Source organism: Diadema setosum, chromosome 6 (assembly GCF_964275005.1).
Source record: "Diadema setosum chromosome 6, eeDiaSeto1, whole genome shotgun sequence".
Taxonomy (NCBI): domain Eukaryota; kingdom Metazoa; phylum Echinodermata; class Echinoidea; order Diadematoida; family Diadematidae; genus Diadema; species Diadema setosum.
The window spans coordinates 18,757,700-18,781,491 of record NC_092690.1 but is presented as its reverse complement, the minus strand read 5'-3'; the positions used below and the strand labels follow the sequence as shown (position 1 = coordinate 18,781,491).

General features: G+C 39.3%; 2 protein-coding genes and 1 long non-coding RNA gene across 3 annotated transcripts in view; 1 reads left to right on the top strand and 2 right to left on the bottom strand.

Annotated features, from left to right (window-relative positions):
* The window catches only part of LOC140229596 (complement factor H-like), a 166,203-nt gene that overhangs the window by 70,630 nt on the left and 71,781 nt on the right, over positions 1 to 23,792 (bottom strand). Inside the window, 3 exon segments of the mRNA XM_072309841.1 lie at positions 14,696 to 14,905; positions 15,376 to 15,594; positions 16,336 to 16,557. Of these exon segments, the coding sequence (XP_072165942.1) occupies positions 14,696 to 14,905; positions 15,376 to 15,594; positions 16,336 to 16,557 (651 nt within the window).
* Positions 6,118 to 8,391, bottom strand: LOC140229399 (uncharacterized). The gene is made up of 3 exons (XR_011901294.1): positions 8,276 to 8,391; positions 6,841 to 7,002; positions 6,118 to 6,194 (listed from the first exon to the last, which is right to left on the bottom strand). It is a non-coding gene; the product is annotated as an uncharacterized lncRNA (long non-coding RNA).
* LOC140230106 (uncharacterized) lies at positions 9,743 to 12,253 on the top strand. The gene is made up of 2 exons (XM_072310308.1): positions 9,743 to 10,035; positions 12,217 to 12,253. Exons 1-2 carry the CDS (start codon positions 9,743 to 9,745, stop codon positions 12,251 to 12,253), a joined length of 330 nt encoding a protein of 109 aa, XP_072166409.1.

Genomic DNA, 23,792 nt, shown 5'->3' with positions numbered 1-23,792 from the left:
GCGCGCGCGCATATACGCACGCACACCTCATATGCAATAGAAATTTCCCTTTTTTTTCAGACGGATCGGATGTCTGAAATGTCAAGGAATGATTCTACCAAGTTTCAAGTCAATCCGACACTATATGACGTCATACGGGCCCGTCAAAGTTGAAATTCCGCGTCAATGGCGATATACAGTGCAACTATGCCAAAAAACCGCCAATTTAAAATCCGATTTTACTTGTCAGGATGGACAGTGACCCCCCCCCCCCCATTTTCTTTGCATATTGTAAAAGCTGATGAGTTGTACATATCCTTTCATGGGTTGGCGATGCTGGAAAAATGATTAAAAGATATCAAATTTCTTAAAATAAAAAAAGGTAAATTTTCAAAATGACGTCATCAAATTTAAAGTTCACTCGAGCGTATTTCACTTATCCTTTTCCAATTTTCACCCAGGTTTCAGTATGTTGTAGCTTATAAAATGTTCTTTCATGTTGTCTTACAACATTTTGATTGGACAACGGTATTACCTCTCAAAAATGGATTGAAAGTAATCTTGTCAAATTTGACCAGTTTACGTTTTATCTCTATGGGAGTGCAGTTTTTCTGGAAATGAAAATTAACATGACTATCTTTATCGACCACTAGCTCACTAACCCTTCGATGAATTTCTATCAGATTTTAATATGTTGTAGCTGAGACTTTGCGCTATCGCCAGTGTGTCATTGGTTTTTTTCATACGACGTCGGAATTACGTCAAAAACTTGGTTGAAATTAAAGCTTATCTACGGAAGCTTTAAAGTGCCATTCGACTTGGAGACTTGGCGAGATAATTTATCTTTTCAAGTCAACATAATAGCTCTATCATGTCGACTTATCAACTTTATAAGTTGACATGGAGACAAAAATTATCATGTCAAGTCGATTTCTAAAATTTTAAATGTCGTCATGGCAACAAAACATATCTTGCCAAGTCACATCTAAAAAGTTACATGTCGTCATGGTGAGATAAGTATCTTGCCAAGTCGACATCTAAAAAGTTACATGTCATCATGGTGACATAATGTATCTTGCCAAGTCGACATCTAAAAAGTTACATGTCGTCATGGTGAGATAAGGTATCTTGCCAAGTCAACATTGAAAAAAGTTACATGTCGTCATGGTGACATAATTTATCTTGCCAAGTCGACATCTGAAAAAGTTATAGGTCGTCATGCCTACATAACGTATCTTGCCAAGTCGACATCTGAAAAGTTACATGTCGCCATGGTGACATAAGTTATATGTCCAAGCTGAATAAATTTGCATGAATTAGCATAATTTATGAATTTCACTATTTCGTTTAGAAGTTTAGAAGCCCTCACCAAGCCCTATCAGATAAAATAATCAAAATCAAAATCGGCCATGAAATAACGGAGAAGTAGCATTTTCTAACATTTGAGCACACACGGACAGACGCCGGGACGCATGGACGGACACACACACACACGCATTCACTTGTTTTTGATGGTTTTGATTTCATTTTTTGGTAAAATATATACCATGGTATTAATTTTGATCATCTTCCTCCTCATCTTCTCTCACCCTTTTTATAGGTCCTCATCCAGCAAAAATCACAAGGATTGTGTGGGATATGCTGTGATAGAAAGAAAGACAGCTTTTTCATTCCATGTGGGCACACACTTTGCCTTCCATGCAGCTTATTCCTTGAAGAGAATGAAGGAAGAGATTGCCCATTTTGCAAACAGAAAATAAAGTCTGTTCGCAGTTTGTATTATTAGCTACCTTAGATCCTTAGTTTGTGTCGGAAAGGGGTGCATTAATGCATAATGATCTCCCAGTTCATGCCTATGTGGCAGTCCTCGATAAAAGGGGAATTCAACCCAAGTCAGTGCGGTGTTTCTACAGTGTGTTCCTAAGAAAAGGAAACCAAGCCTCAAATGTAAATTATATCACAAATGCATAGTTTTTTTTTTTTTTTTTTTGGTAATTTGTGTGCTGGATTAAAAAGTAGCTCATTAAGTTAAATTTGACACCTTGCTTGCGTCAACATTGCCATGGGTTTTGTCACAGATCGAGTAAGGTTTCTTTATAGGAAAATGATACAACATCTACTTTTTCCAAGTTTCAAAGAACCCTAACTCTCTAACTCATGTCAACGTTGACGCAAGCAAGGTGTCAAATTAAAGCTGGAGAGCTACTTTTTATTCCATTATACAAATTACAAGCGAAAAAAAAATATGTATTGTTCAGCTGACTTTTGAATTTGCCTTTCCTTTTTAGGAACACACTGTATGGAAGACGATGAATTAAAAAAAAATAATTGATCCAATCATGAGTGAATAAGGAAACTCCACTCATTAACATTATTTAGTACTTCATTGTCAGTTATGCAAAATGGCAATGCTGATGAAATCACAGTATTTTTAGGAGAAGTTCTCCATTTACATTTTACACAAAATTTCTCATTTTTCAGAGTATGTATTTTTACATCTTAAACTCTGAGTATATTTAGAACAGTTGTCACTCTTTGTCAAACAGCTCCTTAGAGTATAGTGTAGAAAAAATGTGGCTTTCAAGAAAATTTAGAAAATGGGAAATTCTTATGTACAGAGAATGCAATGGAGACTTGATGACCCATGCACCGTCATGACGACATGTAATATTTTGTAAGTCAACTTGGCAAGATACCTTATGTCACCATGACGACATGTAACTTTTTAGATGTCGACTTGGTAAGATACCTTATGTCATCATGACGACATGTAACTTTTTAGATATCAGCTTGGGTAGATAACTTATGTTGCCATGATGACATGTAACTTTTCAGATGTCGACTTTGCAAGATACGTTATGTAGGCATGACGACATGTAACTTTTTCAGATGTCGACTTGGCAAGATACCTTATGCACCATGATGACATGTAACTTTTTAGATGTCGACTTGGCAAGATACATTATGTCACTATGACGACATGTAACTTTTTTCGATGTTGACTTGGCAAGATACCTTATCTCACCATGACGACATGTAACTTTTTAGATGTCGACTTGACATGATTTTTTTCTCCATGTCAACTTATAAAGTTGATAAGTCGACATGATAGAGCTATTATGTTGACTTGACAAGATAAATTATCTCGCCAAGTCTCCAAGTCGAATGGCACTTTAAAGCTTCCGTACTTATCTTCGATGTATTGAGGTATTTCTTTCTTTCTGCAACTTTCTTTGCAATAACTCAGGCAAAACAGCCCCTATCACCCCCATATTTTGCACATGTTTAGTTCATGTCACGTACATTATTTCATGAAATAAAAAAAATTACTTGATCGGACACCATCTTGGGTATGTAAATTAGGGTCAAAGGTTAAAAAATGTTTCATCCTGTATCTTGGTGAATACATGTCCGATCTTTCCCATATTTTGCACACGCAAAGACCATGTTACAAGAATCATTTCCCAAAATAACCACTTTTTGCTCAGACGCCATCTTGTCTGTGCAAAGTGGGGTCATAGGTCATATGTACTTCTTTCTGTATCTTCGTTATGACGTGTTATCTCTAAGGGAGGAAATTTTTCTAGATGTGAAAATTGACTCGATTGTCTTTATCGAGCACTAGCTCACTTACCCTTCGGTGAATTTCTCCCAGATTTTAATATGTTGTAGCTGAGACTTTTTGCTATCGTTATGTGTCCTTCGTTTTTTCATACGGCGTCGAAATCACGTCGAAAAACTTGGCTAAAATTAAAGCTTAGCTTCGATGTATTTTCATATTACTTTCTTTTTGCAACTTTCTTTGAAATAACTCAAGGCCGTATCAGCCCCATATTTTGCACATGTTTAGTTCATGTCACGTACATTATTTCATAAAATAACAACTACTTGATCGGACACCATGTTTTGGGTATATAAATTAGGGTCAAAGGTCATTTATATTTCACCCTGTATCTTGGTGAATACATGTCTTATCTTTCCCATATATTGCACAAGCAAAGACCATGTTACAAGAATCATTTCGCAAAATAACCACTTTTTGCTCATATGCCATCTTGGGTGTTGAAAGTGAGGTCTAAGGTCAAATATGTTTCATTTTGTATTTTCTTTAGTGTATGCGGAATTCGGTACCAAAGATGGCAGGTCTGACTCCCTTTTCTAAATGAGAATCCAAACATCACACGGCCAATGTCCCATCGACACAAATGAAACCGGTATGGTCATGCCTATTGGGATCAGGACTCAAATCATTGATTTCCAAATAGATCGTATCACCTAACTTGTCAGTGTTGACAAATTCCAATCTCTAGTTCTTACTTGTTTTTGATAGGAGAAAAATCCCAAATTTCACCAAAAGTGTGCACCAGATCGCTGAATTTCAGGTCTGAAAATGCAAAATCTTCCTCGTGTGGGAGGGAGGGATACCCCCGTCCCACACCCTCCCCCCGTTAGGTCGCTCCACTCCCTCACACAGATATTCCAACTACAAGTCCCTCCCCCACCCACCATCCTTAAACCGGAACGATGCCCCTGGGATGATTGCTTTATTGACTTAAATAAGAAAACTTGAAGAATACAATTAATAGCTACAGGAAAAATATTCACTATACGTTATGACATACAAAGAAATGGATATCCATATTATCATTTTATTGAATTCATTTTGGCATTATTCAGGGCTGCGCTACGTTTTTTAAAGGGGGGGGGGTGTCAAAATCGCCTGTCAGTTGATAAGAAAGAACATCAAAAGACAAGGGAAACACCCCAAAAATGTCGTCATACTTTTAAGGTGTGATTTTTCGCCGAAAGTCGGCTGGCCGAAAGTCGGCTGGCAAGCAAAAAACAACCAACAAAACAAACAAAAACAAGAACAAAAAGTCTTTATATCTTTGCTGCCAGAGTGCCAGAGTGCTGCAAGAGTGGGACATTCGATCCCTGTAAAGTGTGTGCGTGTGTGTGTGTGGGGGGGGGGGGGACCAAACTTCTCTCCCCCTCCCCCCCCCCCCCCCCCGAGCTGCGCCTGTCTGGTTATGGGCTTGTAATCGTGGTGATGGTGACTATCGCCGATCACCCCCCCCCCCCCCCACTCCTCATTACGGATTTACACCGTTGGTGTGTGTGTGTCTTCTTGTAAACTTTGAGTCATGCACTAAATGTTGCAAGTGAATTTGTGAAATTATGTTTGATATTTAGAAATTGTTACGGTTTATATTTGTTCTTTTTTAGTTGTAATCCAAATGTAAAAATGTTTTTAAAAAATCCAAACTGTACATGTTAATGACATTTTTTTTTTATTTGTGCATGACAACAACATTAAATCCGAATCTGAAAGGCGCCTACATCTGTCTTACCGCATGTCGGCCACTGTCGCGACCATTCACCGTTGTTACACCGCGACCACACACTTGGCTGACTTGAGTGAATTTGATAACCTGGATTACACTCGATGTCGACGACGTATGTGACTCCGTGTATGTACTCGTTTACCTGTTCGCTGGAACGAAATAGAGAAACACTGTAGCGTCCTGATGGTGTGGTAGGTGGTGTGCACTTACGAATCTGTGCATCAGAGTAAAAAACAAAACAAAAACAAAAATAATTGTGGTTTTAGAGTCGTGTCAATTCAGTTCTATTCGTTTCAGTTTACCTTACTTCAATTTAATCAAATTCAAAGACGTTTTCCAACAAATGATTAGACATAAACATAGTATACATTTCACAATTCATTGTTAACAATCTGAAAAAAAAATGCTCAAAGAAAAGCGACAAAAAACTACGTGGAAGTCTTTGCTGTATGTCTCATTAGTACGTTGGGTTGTAATGTTGTTATCAAATTGAAAGCGATCGACGAAGAATAAACCAAACAAGTAAACAATAAAGCAACAAATGTAGAGCCAATAACATTATGGCCTCAATTTCAATTTTGTTGTGACGTTATTTATTAGAACATGAGTGCACTGTGTGTATGTATAAAGATTGATGCATTAAAGAGTTCCATAAATAATACATCTGAACATACAATGCAAAAAAAAAAAAATGAGGCACAACAGTTTCGTGATCAACTCACAGTATTGTTCTTTGGCAGATCCATTACAGGTCAGTTGCAGGTTAGGTGGCAGCGACATATATGGCAGCAGACCTTTCCGGACTTTGCGAAATGTTGGCAAGGTTTATTTCTTCCTTGGCGTTGTAGTGTTGCGATTCCTGCGTTAAATCTATTAAGTACAAAAGTAAACCAAATACATGGTATGTCATCTTTGATAATCCAACTAAAAAACAACAGTAATGTAGAGCTGTGCAAGAAAGAATTGGATGCTATACATATGGCCACAGGAACCAGGGGGACTCGGGCCCCTACTTTTTCGGCACCATACAAAGGAAAACATTATAAGGTGTCCCCACTTCGGGTCCCAATCCCCCCCCCCCAACTTTCTTTACCCGAAAGTGTGTAAGTGGCACTAGAAAGAAATACATGTAGATAAAAACCTCGAAGTGTGAGCACCATAAGGATCTGTTTTTGCGCTGAATACTTTTTTGTTTTGTTTTGTTGGTTTTTTTTTTTTTTTTTGCTTGTAAGCTGAAACCTGGAAGTGGCACCAGAAGTTGCATTCGTGGCCTTTTTTTTTTTTTTTGCTTGTTAGCTCATGAAACTAGGAAGTCCCCCCCCCCTTTTGAAAACCTTCCGCCAACAGTGATACAAAGACTCTGCATGGCATACTGCAATTAATCTTACAAGATTAACCATTCCATCTTTGCAACTCTTACAGATAATTAATGCTGCATTTGCAACATTCATAAGAAAACAGTTTTTATATCAAAGGGAGCAAATGTGCATTTTCCTGGCCTGCAGAGAAAACTCACCTTTGCCTTGGTGTCACAAGTAGAGAAGAAGCTTTGACATCAGGTTTCATACCGAGAATACTCCCAGGGAGTAGGATGCAATTCAGCGCAGCATAGTCCATAATGAAACAAACAACATCCTTCATTTGCTGTAAGGACAAGGATGCTTCAAACACCTTTGACCTGAAGAAAAAAAGAAAGGGGAAAAAGAAAGAAACTTGCAATGACAACACAGAAATTTGAATTTATATTGAACTGTTCATGTGCAGTAGGCCCTATAACAAATCTGCAGGTAACAGCGCCGTCAATGCAATACAAAGCACAAGAGTCTGAGTAACGTACATTTGTTGTACCAATTGTAACCTCAAATTTACCACCACCCACCAGTTTAATATGTAGATCAATGATGTCTGCACAGCGCATGGCGATGTCAATAGGCTATTATATAGATTGCCCACACTTAATACTAGTCTGCTACATGACTTACAACACTGCTGGCAACTTGTATTTTCACCTCGAAATCAGTATAATTTGACTGTTGTTCACCATGTCCATAGATATAGAGTGTATACATGTAATGTAGATCTACTTGAAATATCTCTTCTTTGTTGTTTTTTTTGTGTTTTTTTTTTTTTTTTGATAATCAGTACCGGTATCGCGCGCAGCTTCACATCCTTGCCACACTGACACAGCTAAACCTTTTTAGTCTAGCTAGTCGGCCACTACATACCGTACAGGAAACTTTTGTACTCAGTCTGCACTGTGTACTGTAATTGGTACTGACTGCGGCACTGTACAACCAAACCCAAGTAAGAAGGAATTTCTTTCACACTGATGATTACTAGCTGTACCTCCTCTGCCTTAGTACAGTTTGATGCACATTCTCTCATTCAGTGTTTCAATCACCGGTATCCCTCCGTATCATGTCACCGCGGACCGCGACTCTCACACAGCTTATCATGCAGACTGTATCAGGGTACAGGGGCATGCAGATATATGACTAGTGACAGTGCGCGATCGAGTCTTAGTCCCATACACAGTTGTAAAAGAGCCCGAACGCTTCGAGTTCAGGCAGGTCGCAACAGTTAGCTTACTGACTCTGTAGACTGTACAGTAAGTCAGTCTCGACTGTCTCATAAGCACATGCAATAGAAGACAAAACAGTATCACAAATCACTATACATTAAACTACCATTAGATTAAACAATGCAAACTGGTTTGCCTTATTTCTTGTCGATCCCTAAATGGCAGTAGTATAGTAACCGTATAAAGGCCCGTATTACTCCCCATTACTGCATTAGGTCATGTGATTTTACATACAGTGTATTAATACACGCGTGAACGTGGTAACAAAGAACGGCACGACAAACGATTGAAATTATTACCGAAGAAATGAAAGATCTAGCCGCACAGAAGCGCAACCCAAATAAGTCATGATTTGTGATCATTTACTCACCTTAATCTTGTATAAATCAGCAAGTCTTGCAACGAGAAAGCCCCGCTTCAATGCAATTGCATGGGAGTTCTAGAACGAATGGAAGTGAACTGTCGCGACGCTTTGCTTTGTGACACGTATGTACACATAGCTAGCTCGCTGTATGCGGTGGCAATGCGAGCTTACAAAAGAACGGAGCCTCGATCGTCTTCTCTGATGTGATTGGTTAATTTCCGGGATTGGCGTGTTAGTCTTTGCTCACGTACTGTTTATGAAACTGGCACGAACAAAAAAATGCTATATCATTTTATCAAACACCAACAAACATCTTTATATTGATTGATTTGCAATCTTAAAGATGAACATCATCCACAATTCAAATCACTACTGATACTGCATTACAAATCCTAACATGTTTGAACGCAACAGTATGATCTAGATTTTTGTAGCAGACTAACTCTTCTATTTGGAGGTTCAAAAATTAATCTTTCTCAAAAGTGAACCCCTTTCGGAGTAAATAGCACCCATAGAAGTTAAATATTCAACCCTAGTACACGCAAGGGTGCATTGGGTCAAACTCAACCCAAATTGAACCCTGATTTCTTAGTGTGTAATGTTGGAGTGATGATGCTGCTCCATCAGAAAATCATGAGAGATGCTGAGGTGGCCACTGCCTATCAACTTATGGTGGCCAATCCTGAAGAAGAAGAGCCTCGTAAGAAGAAAAGGAAGCACACATGGTGGTTTAGACCCATGCTCCACCCACAGCTGAGGGCCGAACGTGGACAGTACCATACCCTCATGAATGAGCTGAGGGAGAATGACAAGAGGAAGTTCAAGAACTACACCAGGCTGTCCCCAGAGATGTTTGATGAGCTATTGATCAGGCTTACACCCCACCTGCAGAAGAAAGACACCCACTTCAGGAAGGCCATTCCCCCTGGTCTCAAATTGTGCGTCTTTCTGCGCCATCTCGCCACTGGGGCCACCTATGCCGAGCTGGGTTACAACTTCCGAGTGGGCAAGGAAACCATCCAGAAGTTTGTCCCTGATGTAGCTAGAGCGATAGTGGATGAGTATGCTGCAGAAGTCATCTCCCTCCCCACAACCAATGAAGGCTGGCTTGAGGTTGCAGGTGATTTTGAAGCCAGATGGAATCTTCCTCACTGTCTGGGAGCCTTGGATGGAAAGCACATCCGTATTCAGAAGCCCAAGAACTCAGGCAGCCTTTACTTCAACTACAAGCAGTTCTTCTCGGTTGTCCTGATGGCTCTCGTAGATTCAAAATACCAGTTCCTGTGGATCGATGTGGGTGGGGTTGGCCATCAATCTGATGCCCAGATCTACAACAACAGTGAACTGAAGGAGCGCATTGATGCTGGCACTTTAGGCATCCCAGATCCAGCTCCTCTACCCCATGATGATGACGACCACCCTATGCCGTACTTTTTCGTGGGAGACGATGCCTTTGCCATGAGGACGTACATGATGAAACCCTATGGCCGTCGTAACCTTGACCAACAGCAGAAGATCTTCAACTACAGGCTGTCTAGGGCAAGGCGTGTTGTTGAAAACGCCTTTGGTATTCTGGCCTTGCGGTTCCAGTGCTTCCTTGGCCAGATGAGACAGGAACCAGACACAGTCCGCCTGCTCGTTGAAGCTGCCATCATGCTGCACAACCTCATCAGGAAGCGCTATCAGGCGCTGGACGTCCGCATGTTGGACCAGGAGGATGCCCAGCACAACCTCATCCCTGGAGCTTGGAGAACTGCCGCCATCACAGGGGATTTGGACAGGCCCATCAGGGGAAACAGGGACACTGAGCTTGCCAAACGCCAGAGGGATACGCTCAAGTATTACTTCAACAGTGCGGGAGCGGTTGCATGGCAGGATAAGATGGTCTAGACAACATTTTGTACCATGGTAGTACTAGTAGTAGTAGTAGTAGTAGTAAAGACTGTCTTAGAAAACATTGATTGTGATATTGTATTTCACTATGGACTGGTGTGATGCACTAGTCTGGTTATAGGTATAAATAAGGAGCACCTGCACTCTGAATTCATTTTGACAGACACTGCTAGAAATCATTCTTTTATTGCTCATTTCAAATAAGATGACATTTTGGTACACATTGATGATGTTGAGAGCTAGAGAACATGTTAGAGTTAAAGAAATGTCAAAATTATATAAGCATGTTGGCAAAGTAGCAACACAGAAAAGCATAAACATGGGGCTGTATAATATTTGCCGAGTGGCGAACACAAAAAATAAGGCCATGCTTTAACTTCGAATTCTACAAATATTCAGCACATTTTAGTTGAATTATTTTCATAGAACAACATTAAAATAAGATGCTTTTAGGAGGGAAGCAAACAGATGGGAACTCTATTGAAAGATTTTTCACCCATTACCGTGATACTCCAGATTACCTTTAACATAGTGCTCTTTGTCATATTGTATTGTTGTATGAAAATTTTTGTCATATTGAATTGTGTTATGAAAAACTTAGCTTTACTACATTGCAATAAAGCCCAACACTCATGACAATTATTTCTTTGTGTCAATATGTTCTATGAATGATAAAGGTCTAGTGCTGACATGTTATTTGTAGAAAGTAAAATTTACCCATGTTTAGCAGTTAAAAAATAGAATGTATATCAAATATTCCTAAACTACTAAAATACTTTTGCTGTTTTGGTAAATTATCAAATAGCAAAAGTAAATAGTAATCTAAGGAAAAATACATGCATTAATATTTGGCAGTATTTAGTATTTCACTGTTAAACATGTAAGCCATTCTACCAAATGGCCCAGAACAATATATTATTCATGTCAACTTTGTAACAAGACAACAATAAATCACAAATTACAATTTTATGGAATTTCATTGACATAAGGAAAATATGCATATATCACAAACAAAAACAACCATCCAACTGTCCAATAATATCCATAAACATATTAAAGGGACTGTACAGTACTGGTTGAGGTGGAGATTCATGTTTTGAACATTCCTAAGTGAGATAATGAAAAGCCTCTTATGAAATATGAAAGAGCATGTAATTTTAAAAAGGATTCAACGTTTTATTTGATGAAAATTGGTTTTCAAATGGCTGAGATATCCAAAAAAGTGCTAATAATAAAAGGCGACATGCCACAACTTTATTAGGATCTCTTTGTTTCACCTTGTTTTTGGATATCTCAGCCATTTCAAAATCGATTTTCATCGAATAAACTTTTGATACCCCTAGAACTGCATGCTCTTTGACATCTCATAGAGTGGTTTCTGAATATCTCCCAAAACGTTAAAAGCTAAATCCTCACCTCGCCCAGAACTGTACACACCCTTTAAAGCTTCATGAAAAGTGTCAACCATAGTAAAAACACAATGCTCATTAAGTGTCCAAAATAGTGACAAACGCAATGATCCAACCGTCAATAAAAACACTGCTATTCCTGTTCTATAAGTCCTTACTGGGGGGTTCTGCCTGTGTGGCTGTGTACTCTACTAAACTTATATACAACACCTCTATAACAAGACAACAATAAATCACAAATGACATTTTTTATGGAAGTTTCATGACATAAGGAAATATGCATACGTCACAAACAAAAACAATCATCCAACTGTCCAATAATATCCATAAACATATTAAAGCTCCATGAAAAAGATAGTAAAAACACAATGCTCATTAAATGTAAAAATAGTGACAAACGCAATGCTAATTAACCGTTAATAAAAACACTGCTATTCCTGTTCTATACAACATGTAAGTTCTTACAGGAGGGTTCTGCTCGTGTGGCTGTGTACTCTACTAAACTTATATACAACACCTTTATAACAAAAAGACAACAATAAATCACAAATTGGAAAATTATGCGAAATCTTGTAGAAATTGTGAAGAAAAAACAGGAAGGACAAACGTCTACAGAGGTGTTGTCGAGTCTAATACAGAAAGTTATGTGAAAAAGTCCTGCGATGCAGTCATGCTTTCATAGGCGGCAAGTGGCGCCGAATGGCGGAAACCAAGTGGTATTTGGCGGAAACCAAGTGGTATTTGGCGCGAAATAGTCACCAATCAGGTGCCGTTTGGCTCGCGCCACTGTTGATTTGGAGCGCTTTGGCGCGCACTATCCGCCTCTGTGGCGCCAAGTGGCGCCACGTGGCGCAAAATCTCGTTGGCGCAACTTGGCGCGCGCCATTACATTCCAGTGGATTAAAATAGGCGGATTGTTTGCGACATTTGGTGCCACTTGGTGGACACTTCGAGCTGAAAGTGGCGCGACGAAGATTTCAAACATTTTGAAATTTTCTTGCCGCCAAATTCAATTTTTGCCGCCGTTACGGGCCACCGCGCGCCAGTTGGGAGGCAGTTTGAGCCACTGCACGCCACTAAGCACCTTATTGGCGACAATAGGCGCCACAGCAAATTGCACTGGCGCGAACTGGCGCGAACTGGCGCCGGCCCAGTGGACTCCTAGCATTAGAGTCGTGTCAATTCAGTTCTATTCGTTTCAGTTTACCTTACTTCAATTTAATCAAATTCAAAGACGTTTTCCAACAAATGATTAGACATACACATAGTATACATTTCACAATTCATTGTTAGCAATCTGAAACAAAAAAAGTCTTTGCTGTATGTCTCATTAGTACGTTGGGTTGTAATGTTGTTATCAAATTGAAAGCGATCGACGAAGAATAAACAAATTAACAACAAAGGCAATCAGATTAAATGATAGAAGTGCCAGATATCACTTCAAACAAAGTAATATCTACATAAATATAAGATACACGACACAAAGTGAAAACAAATTACGCTTCAATAAACAATTGCTGAAGGGGTGATAATGTCGGAGATTCATGTCTCACCGCATGATGGCCATGGAAATGTATGTGATCTGGTATCCCGACATAATGTTAATGATTATGTTATATTAAGAGGTTCATGTCACGTACATTATTTCATAAAATAATAACTACTTGATCGGACACCATCTTTTGGGTATATAAATTAGGGTCAAAGGTCATTTACATTTCACCTTGTATCTTGGTGAATACATGTCTTATCTTTCCCATATTTTGCACAAGCAAAGACCATGTTATAAGAATCATTTCGCAAAATAACCACTTTTTGCTCAGATGCCATCTTGGGTGTGGAAAGTGAGGTCTAAGGTCAAATATATTTCATTTTGTATTTTCTTTAGTGTATGCGGAATTCGGTACCAAAGATGGCAGGTCTGACTCCCTTTTCTAAATGAGAATCCAAACATCACACGGCCAATGTCCCATCGACACAAATGAAACCGGTATGGTCATGCCTATTGGGATCAGGACTCAAATCATTGATTTCCAAATAGATCGTATCACCTAACTTGTCAGTGTTGACAAATTCCAATCTCTAGTTCTTACTTGTTTTTGATAGGAGAAAAATCCCAAATTTCATCAAAAGTGTGCACCAGATCGCTGAATTTCAGGTCTGAAAATGCAAAATCTTCCTCGTGTGGGAGGGAGGGATACCCCCGTCCCACACCCTCCCCCTGTTAGGTCGCTCCACTCCCTCGCACAGATATTCCAACTACAAGTCCCTCCCCCACCCACCATCCTTAAACCGGAACGATGCCCCTGGGATGATTGCTTTATTGACTTAAATAAAAAAAACTTGAAGAATACAATTAATAGCTACAGGAAAAATATTCACTATGCGTTATGACATACAAAGAAATGGATATCCATATTATCATTTTATTGAATTCATTTTGGCATTATTCAGGGCTGCGCTACGTTTTTAAAAGAGGGGGGGGGGGGTGTCAAAATCGCCTGTCAGTTGATAAGAAAGAACATCAAAAGACAAGGGAAACACCCCAAAAATGTCGTCATACTTTTAAGGTGTGACTTTTCGCCGAAAGTCGGCTGGCAAGCAAAAAACAACCAACAAAACAAACAAAAACAAGAACAAAAAGTCTTTATATCTTGGCTGCCAGAGTGCCAGAGTGCTGCAAGAGTGGGACATTCGATCCCTGTAAAGTGTGTGCGTGTGTGTGTGGGGGGGGGGGGGGACCAAACTTCTCTCCCCCTCCCCCCCCCCCCCCCCCCGAGCTGCGCCTGTCTGGTTATGGGCTTGTAATCGTGGTGATGGTGACTATCGCCGATTACCCCCCCCCCCTCCCCCCACTCCTCATTACGGATTTACACCGTTGGTGTGTGTGTGTCTTCTTGTAAAATTTGAGTCATGCACTAAATGTTGCAAGTGAATTTGTGAAATTATGTTTGATATTTAGATATTGTTACGGTTTATATTTGTTTTTTTTTTAGTTGTAATCCAAATGTAAAAATGTTTTTAAAAAATCCAAACTGTACATGTTAATGACATTTTTTTTTTTTTATTTGTGCATGACAACAACATTAAATCCCAATCTGAAAGGCGCCTACATCTGTCTTACCACATGTCGGCCACTGTCGCGACCATTTACCGTTGTTACACCGCGACCACACACTTGGCTGACTTGAGTGAATTTGATAACCTGGATTACACTCGATGTCGACGACGTATGTGACCCCGTGTATGTACTCGTTAACCTGTTCGCTGGAACGAAATAGAGAAACACTGTAGCGTCCTGATGGTGTGGTAGGTGGTGTGCACTTACGAATCTCTGCATCAGAGTAAAAAAACAAAACAAAAACAAAAATAATTGTGGTTTTAGAGTCGTGTCAATTCAGTTCTATTCGTTTCGGTTTACCTTACTTCAATTTAATCAAATTCAAAGACGTTTTCCAAGAAATGATTAGACATACACATAGTATACATTTCACAATTCATTGTTAACAATCTGAAGAAAAAAAAAATTGCTCAAAGAAAAGGGACAAAAAACTACGTGGAAGTCTTTGCCGTATGTCTCATTAGTACGTTGGGTTGTAATGTTGTTATCAAATTGAAAGCGATCGACGAAGAATAAACAAATTAACAACAAAGTTAATTAGATTAAATGATAGAAGTGCCAGATATCACTTCACACAAAGTAATATCTACATAAATATAAGATACACGACACAAAGTGAAAACAAATTACGCTTCAATAAACAATTGCTGAAGGGGTGATAATGTCGGAGATTCATGTCTCACCGCATGATGGCCATGGAACCATCCAGTTACCATTTTGACAAGACGTAGAAACTGTGGCCTGATTAGGTTGGATGCGATAACCGTTGTTGCACGAGATACTGACATTGAGGGCGTCCCCATGTCTGTACCCGTCAGTCGGAGGGGTCCGCATGTTGCTACCAATGGTGGAAACATCATAGCTTCCAGCTGGGTTAGCAGGTGGCCGGCATTTCAGAACCTCTGCAAAGGCAAAATGTGAGCATGAGTGAAAATGTTGAGAAAATGGACTGATGGAGGGAAATCTGTAAATTGGTAACAAAAATATACGTAATATAGTGATATCAGTATCAAAACTACTGTGCTTCTATCGTATTATTTTACCATGCATTTTTTTCTCTTTTTTTCTTCTTCTTAGTCCGAGATCTCGTCTTCTCCCCTACTCGTTCCGAGAAAACGAGATTGCGCGATATGCCTATAATATACGAGATAACCAAAATGGTACAGAGAATCAATTACTCTATCTCCTTATACCTACCAGCTCCCCTATATCCAGCTAGTGCAAAGTCAATTTATCTTCTTAAGGAAATAATAGACTAAGTGAGCTTTCTTGCTACTTTTGTAGAGTTTTGCTTGTTTGGTGTTTCGTGTATTTCGTTGTTTGTTGTTGCATTTACTTTTCTGTCATCGAACCCAGCATCTAAGTCAGACATGAAGCTGCCTAGGCCTTCATTGTTATTCAGTGTATCTAGTATAGACACATTGGTATAGAGTCGTTCAATTTAATTTCTACAAAGTACGTAGGCCTTTAACTATAGTCCTTTTGCAGTGTAAAATTTGATTTCGTTTTGCCGTTTTTGTCGCTCGCAGGATGACAAACAGCCCCTAAATAGGATAGTACCTTCTACGTATGCTGGTATTACTTCATGGACTTTGTACGGAGGGTAAGTATGAATAGCCCAGATGGCGCAAGTTACTTCTTACCACACGTCGGCCACGGTGGAGACCAATTCCCGTTTTGGCAAGTTGTCCGGAGACGTGACTGACCTCGGTAACCCGCAACACACGTGACTCGAACCCTGAGACTACTTCCGTCAGTGTATCCTTCTTCATCCGGGGCAGTCGAAAATTGGTCAGACTGCCCTCTCACCGTCACGGTGTACCATCCTACCGTCGTACTCTGTGGCATGCATTTCGGACTGGGACCTGAAAAGAAAATGGAAATATAAAATGCATTAAAGGGACATTTCAGACGATTTTCATAATTTCACATCATGTAGTACATAAATCGACAACTCCATGTATATATTTCTGGAACTTATTGTCGTTCTTGAGCAGAGAAACAATACTTTGAAAAAACTTAAACAAATTACACTGAACAAGGATGATGACATAGGAGGTTCACATATAGTTCAGAAATGTAGCAGTGTAATTTCATTACAATACCGCTTGCTTGCGAGTGCACCTGTATATTATCTATGCATGCCTTCTTCTTTTGTTCTGCTTCCTTGAGCCCCAACTCATACATTCTTATGGTGACACTGCCATGTCATCATTCTTGTTCACTGCAATGTATTCTAAATGTTGAAAATATTCATATTCTTCTTTCCAATTATCACAAATTCTGAAACTCTGTCCTCAACATAGATAATTTATAGTTGTTCAAATGTAAAAATCTGAAAATCACCCGGAGCTCTAGCTCCTTTAAGCAGCAGAGATTGCAGAGATTTCGTCAGCATCAAAGTCATAATAACCGTTGCTTACACCCTATGGTATAAAGAATTCTCTGCGCGCCTTTCCTACAGAATATTTGTATGGCCGCGAAACTCCATCAAAAGTTTGAGTGGATCCAATGCAGCACGAGTCAGTAACCGGAACTCAAATTACCTCGGGATGAAGCTAAAATCTATAAAATGACATAGTCTCAATGAATGTTTTTTTCAGTCCCCCACAAGTCTCACGGCTAATATTGAGAACATATTGTGAGTCATCAATTCATAGTATAAAACAGAACATTAATATGTGAATTCTCTGTTGAAAACCACACCACAGTGTGAAATCATCGTCACACTGTAGAAATTCGAACCTTTTTACATTGTCGTATATGTGAACACACTGTGAACACATTGTGGGATACTGTGTTCTTTCCCGCAGGACTATTACCTCACTTAAGCAGGCACAGAAGGGTCGTTAAATTGGATTTTCAAATTGAGTGTGTAATAGTAGAGTCACACCCGGTCGGATTTCGTACCGGGTCCAATTCTCCTGATGCTGCTGTCAGTAATTTGCTGTTTCACACCGTCATTCCATAATCCATAAGGAAAAAATGACTGCGCAGTGCAATGTATCACATTCCGTTATGTATTGCAGTCCCCATTACAGTTTCCAGACTGACAGCACACGCACATACGCGAACACACACATACACACGCACAAGCATGCATACACACCCTCAAAATTACTTTTCCACGAGGTGCCCCCCCCCCTCCCATGTCTTGACCAACCCGCCACGGTACGCCACTGGCTGCACCCGTCCGGTTATGGGCTTGCAATAGTGGTGATGGTGACTATCGCCGATCATCCCCCACTCCTCAGCACGGATTTACGCCGTTTTTTCCAAGTCGATATAAAACACGCAAAAACATACATCGAATTGCATCATTTACAACATCAAAATGCAAAAAAAATTCTCTCCGTGGGAGGGGGCGCAAACCCCCCCCCCCCCCCAAATCAAATAAAAGAACAAAACGTAATGATGACGCGGGAATATGTGACCCTGCACCTCAAAACAAACAAAAAGTAGCCAGACATAAATTTTTAGTTAAGACCATATTCTAAAAGAGTAGACTTTAAGCTTTAAAATGATGTATAACTCAAATTAAATGGACTCTCCTCACGTATCTAAATATTGGAAAGAAAGCACACACTCAGGAAAAGTGTGAACTGAGAAAAGAGGTTCTGAAGTACAGTGTCTATTCAAGCGCTTAATCTTTACCAAACTGCTGGCTGTGCGATGAATGGGACAAAAAACAGGAAGTAAACCACCAGAGTAACAACAATGAAGAGATTATCAAATTAAACTGAAATCAAGCATGCCTCATTAACATATTCTGTCCATAATTAATACCAACTTTCAAAGCAGTAGCACTATCCTTTCAAAAGTTATTAGAGTTGAAAGTGAAGAGTGTGGACAAGAATTTTCAGAAATGAAAAAGGGATTGTAAAGACACACCTAATCACACTATTCTACCAAAAATGTTCGAGATAACCTGCTAAAAAACACACTTTCCTGCCCGTTTTATGATATCAAATTTTAGCATGATGTAAAAGAAGACCCGCTCTTTCAGAAAATATGAAAAAGTCAAGTTCGGCTAGGTTGACCCATTTCACTTATTTTAGTCCTCACGCAAAATCAGTGTGTGCGACTTTATGTTCGTTTTGAGGTGCACGGTCACATATACAAACTTCAGCTCACTCACTCGTACTAAATTAGGGTATTTTTTCAAGTCCGTAGTTTGTTGGTATAAATCGTTATCTATATTGCCGTCACTATTATTATCTTGATTAGAATAATTGTAAGATTTAACAAGCAAAAAGATGACAAGAAATTAATGTTTTGTAAGCTGTAATACAAATTTTTTCGACTCGCTCGCTGCGCTCTTCAGCCAAAATTTACATAAACAAAAAGTATAAGAACAAAACGCGATGATTACGAGGAAATATACAAATTTCGGCTCACTCGCGCGTACTTATTTTGAGTATAGCTACGTTATCTATTATCACTTATATCTTGATTAGAATTTTAAGTTTAAATGAGCAAACAATGACAAGAATTCCACGTTTTAAAAGCTGAAATACAACAATTTTCGGCTCGCTCGCTGCGCTCGATCGCCAAAATTTGTCAAAAAATAAAAAAAGATAAGAACAAAACGTCATAATGACGCGGACAAAATGGCAATGTCTATTGCGTTCATACATATTTTTATATTTAGCAAGCAAAATGTTACACGGATTATGCAGCGGCTGCAATTTCTCGCCGATTGGATCAAAAGAGGGCACCCACGGTTTCGAACATACGGGGGGGGGGGAGCGCAAAAAACCAAATCAAACAATTAGATAAGAACAAAGCGTAGTGATGACGCAGAAATATACAAATTTCGGTTCACTCTCTCGTACTAATTAAGAGTATTTTTTTTTTCAATCCCTGTGTTTGTTGTTATAAATCGTTATCTATAGGGCCGTCACTATATCTTTATTAGAATTGTAAGATTTAGTAAGCAAAAATAGACAAGAATTCCATGTTTTGTGGGATGAAATACAAGAATTTACTACATTTAAATCACCCTCAATAAGACCCCTTTTAAGTGCTTGGAAAAGCATATCATGTGGACTTTTCTTTAAAGTCCCTACTGGGATGGGGCTGGGGTTGAACACTTTTTCAGAAATTAGGGGCGCAATTTTCACGGTTGCCCCGGGCGCCGTTTTCCCTAGATACGCCATTGCTGCTACCTTAAACATGTGTGACTCTTTCAAGTCGATGCAAAAAATGCATCAAATTGCACCATTTACAACATCAATATGCAAGAAGCTTTCACTGTGGAAGGGGGAAACCCCCTCCCCCATCTCACCCCCCCCCCCCCTCAATCGCTTTGCTCCCCCGCATCTAACCGCTCCCCCTAAGATCAAATGCTGGCTACGCCGTTGATAGGCCCCACTATTTTGTAGGCCTTCACAGTAGGCGGGGCAAGAGCTGAAATACCACGATGTAGTCATTCAATTATTTATGAATATTTCTTTTTAGGTGATCCGAGTATCCTCTCGGATCACCTTCTGTATCTGTACGGATTCTTTCTTCTTTCTCCTCAAAAGTTGTGCAGAGATTAGCTCAGAAAGTCCCATGCCTATCACTTTCAAACTTAGACCATATATGTATCATGTCCCAAAGATGACAGATCAAATAAAATCATAGTGATCAGTCGACCGTGGCGTCACTACGACGTCATTATATGAAAACACATTTTCATTCATATCTCATTAATGGAATAGAATTTTTCAATGAAATTTACGTCAAATATATATCAAGTTAAGTTAAATTAACTCATATTCTCAAAATTCATCTCAACCCTTCGTTCGCGTACGCGCGGGTTGAAATATTTACATGCTCCAATCGAGCTCAATTTTTTTTTTTTTTTTTTTTTTTGCACACGTTTCAGACCATTTGAAGCATTTTTTGAAAAATTGAAAAAAATGGACAGACGCGTACGCGCGCGCGCATATACGCACGCACACCTCATATGCAATAGAAATTTCCCGTTTTTTCAGACGGATCGGATGTCTGAAATGTCAAGGAATGATTCTACCAAGTTTCAAGTCAATCCGACACTATATGACGTCATACGGGCCCGTCAAAGTTGAAATTCCGCGTCAATGGCGATATACAGTGCAACTATGCCAAAAAAACCGCCAATTTAAAATCCGATTTTACTTGTCAGGATGGACAGTGACCCCCCTCCCCCCATTTTCTTTGCATATTGTAAAAGCTGATGAGTTGTACATATCCTTTCATGGGTTGGCGATGCTGGAAAAATGATTAAAAGATATCAAATTTCTTAATAAAATAAAAAAAGGTAAATTTTCAAAATGACGTTATCAAATTTAAAGTTCACTCGAGCGTATTTCACTTATTCTTTTCCAATTTTCACCCAGGTTTCAGTATGTTGTAGCTTATAAATGGATTGAAAGTAATCTTGTCAAATTTGACCAGTTTACGTTTTATCTCTATGGGAGTGCAGTTTTTCTGGAAATGAAAATTAACATGACTATCTTTATCGACCACTAGCTCACTAACCCTTTGATGAATTTCTATCAGATTTTAATATGTTGTAGCTGAGACTTTGCGCTATCGCCAGTGTGTCATTTGTTTTTTCATACGACGTCGGAATTACGTCAAAAACTTGGTTGAAATTAAAGCTTATCTACGGAAGCTTTAAAGTGCCATTCGACTTGGAGACTTGGCGAGATAATTTATCTTGTCAAGTCAACATAATAGCTCTATCATGTCGACTTATCAACTTTATAAGTTGACATGGAGACAAAAATTATCATGTCAAGTCGATTTCTAAAAATTTAAATGTCGTCATGGCAACAAAACATATCTTGCCAAGTCACATCTAAAAAGTTACATGTCGTCATGGTGAGATAAGTATCTTGCCAAGTCGACATCTAAAAAGTTACATGTCATCATGGTGACATAATGTATCTTGCCAAGTCACATCTAAAAAGTTACATGTCGTCATGGTGAGATAAGTATCTCGCCAAGTCGACATCTAAAAAGTTACATGTCATCATGGTGACATAATGTATCTTGCCAAGTCGACATCTAAAATGTTACATGTCGTCATGGTGAGATAAGGTATCTTGCCAAGTCAACATTGAAAAAAGTTACATGTCGTCATGGTGACATAATTTATCCTGCCAAGTCGACATCTGAAAAAGTTATATGTCGTCATGCCTACATAACGTATCTTGCCAAGTCGACATCTGAAAAGTTACATGTCGCCATGGTGACATAAGTTATCTGTCCAAGCTGAATAAATTTGCATGAATTAGTATAATTAATGAATTTCACTATTTCGTTTAGAAGTTTAGAAGCCCTCACCAAGCCCTATCAGATAAAATAATCAAAATCAAAATCGGCCATGAAATAACGGAGAAGTAGCATTTTCTAACATTTGAGCACACACGGACAGACGCCGGGACGCATGGACGGACACACACACACACGCATTCACTTGTTTTTGATGGTTTTGATTTCATTTTTTGGTAAAATATATACCATGGTATTAATTTTGATCATCTTCCTCCTCATCTTCTCTCACCCTTTTTATAGGTCTTCATCCAGCAAAAATCACAAGGATTGTGTGGGATATGCTGTGATAGAAAGAAAGACAGCTTTTTCATTCCATGTGGGCACACACTCTGCCTTCCATGCAGCTTATTCCTTGAAGAGAATGAAGGAAGAGATTGCCCATTTTGCAAACAGAAAATAAAGTCTGTTCGCAGTTTGTATTATTAGCTACCTTAGATCCTTAGTTTGTGTCGGAAAGGGGTGCATTAATGCATAATGATCTCCCAGTTCATGCCTATGTGGCAGTCCTCGATAAAAGGGGAATTCAACCCAAGTCAGTGCGGTGTTTCTACAGTGTGTTCCTAAGAAAGGAAAACCAAGCCTCAAACAGGCGCGGTGGAGCACCCCAATTTGCATCTCATTATCGCCCCGTTCTATTTGAATTTCCAACGGGCATCCACGGCTGCCCGAAACTGAGTGCATGAAAAAGTCAAATCTTTACCTTCTCCTTGTGCCGCTATGCGTGCCGCTAGTAAACTCAAACTTCCCACACTATCTGAGTTTTTAAAAATCTTCCTTTTGATGAAAAAATTATGAAATTTGCTGCACTAGAACTTGAGATATTAAAGCTTTTTGAAAATCACCTCTCGCAAAACATGCTCTCTGTTTTTTTTCGACTGGACCATGGCCGGGCTCCAATGTGTCCGAAATTGGCAACATAAGTTCATCAGGCCTCAATCCATGTATGGTGAAAGTTTTCGCTTGATTCCACCTGTACTTTTTGAGAAATCAACTTGTTTCTACAGGGTTTGGAATAGAAAATTGTAGTCAGCGAAACATTTGAAAATGACGTCATTTCTTTTCCCGTAACATGGGGATGCGTGCGTGGATACGTGAGATTCAGGATTTCGTGCGTTGTTGTTGGTTTGCATGTGACGCTGTGCGGGCGCAGTCAATTTTGCCAGCTGGGATTCTCGTGCTGTGTGATTTGGTAAGTAGGAAGTTTGATGAAATTTCATTCGTGATAATCATATTTGAATGTTGTATTTCTTACAAACATTTTAATGTTTCGTTTAAATGAGTAAAATAATCATAACAATGTAACGGTCTGACATGATGTGGTTTTGATCGGACTCTGCGGCGCGTCTCTGTCGAGGCCGAGCTCGAGGTTCGGCCCGGCCAGGCCGGCCCGGGCGGTGGACCTTAGCAGTTGGTAAAAAGCTGAGCGGAGCCTGTGATTGTGTTTGTGAATGTGTGAGGCCCGGGTGTGAAGCTTGTGATTTTGCGCGTTGTTTTTGCGATTTTGGTAGCACATGCGATTAACTTCTTCATAAAAATCATAAGCAGGAATGTGTTTGTTATGAAATTTTCTATTCCTAGTTATGAATTCAGCAATGACCATGGCCAGCAAAGCTGAATGAATAACACCGTATTTAAGTAACACTAACATTTAAACTCTAAATTATAATAAAATTCAAGTAGAAATCAAAGCACTCAATCATGCAGATCATCCCTCTGTTAACTTGTGAACTAGAATCTAATATTACTTCTCTCGGAATTAAAGCTACAGTCACAGATATCCCTGCAAATGCCG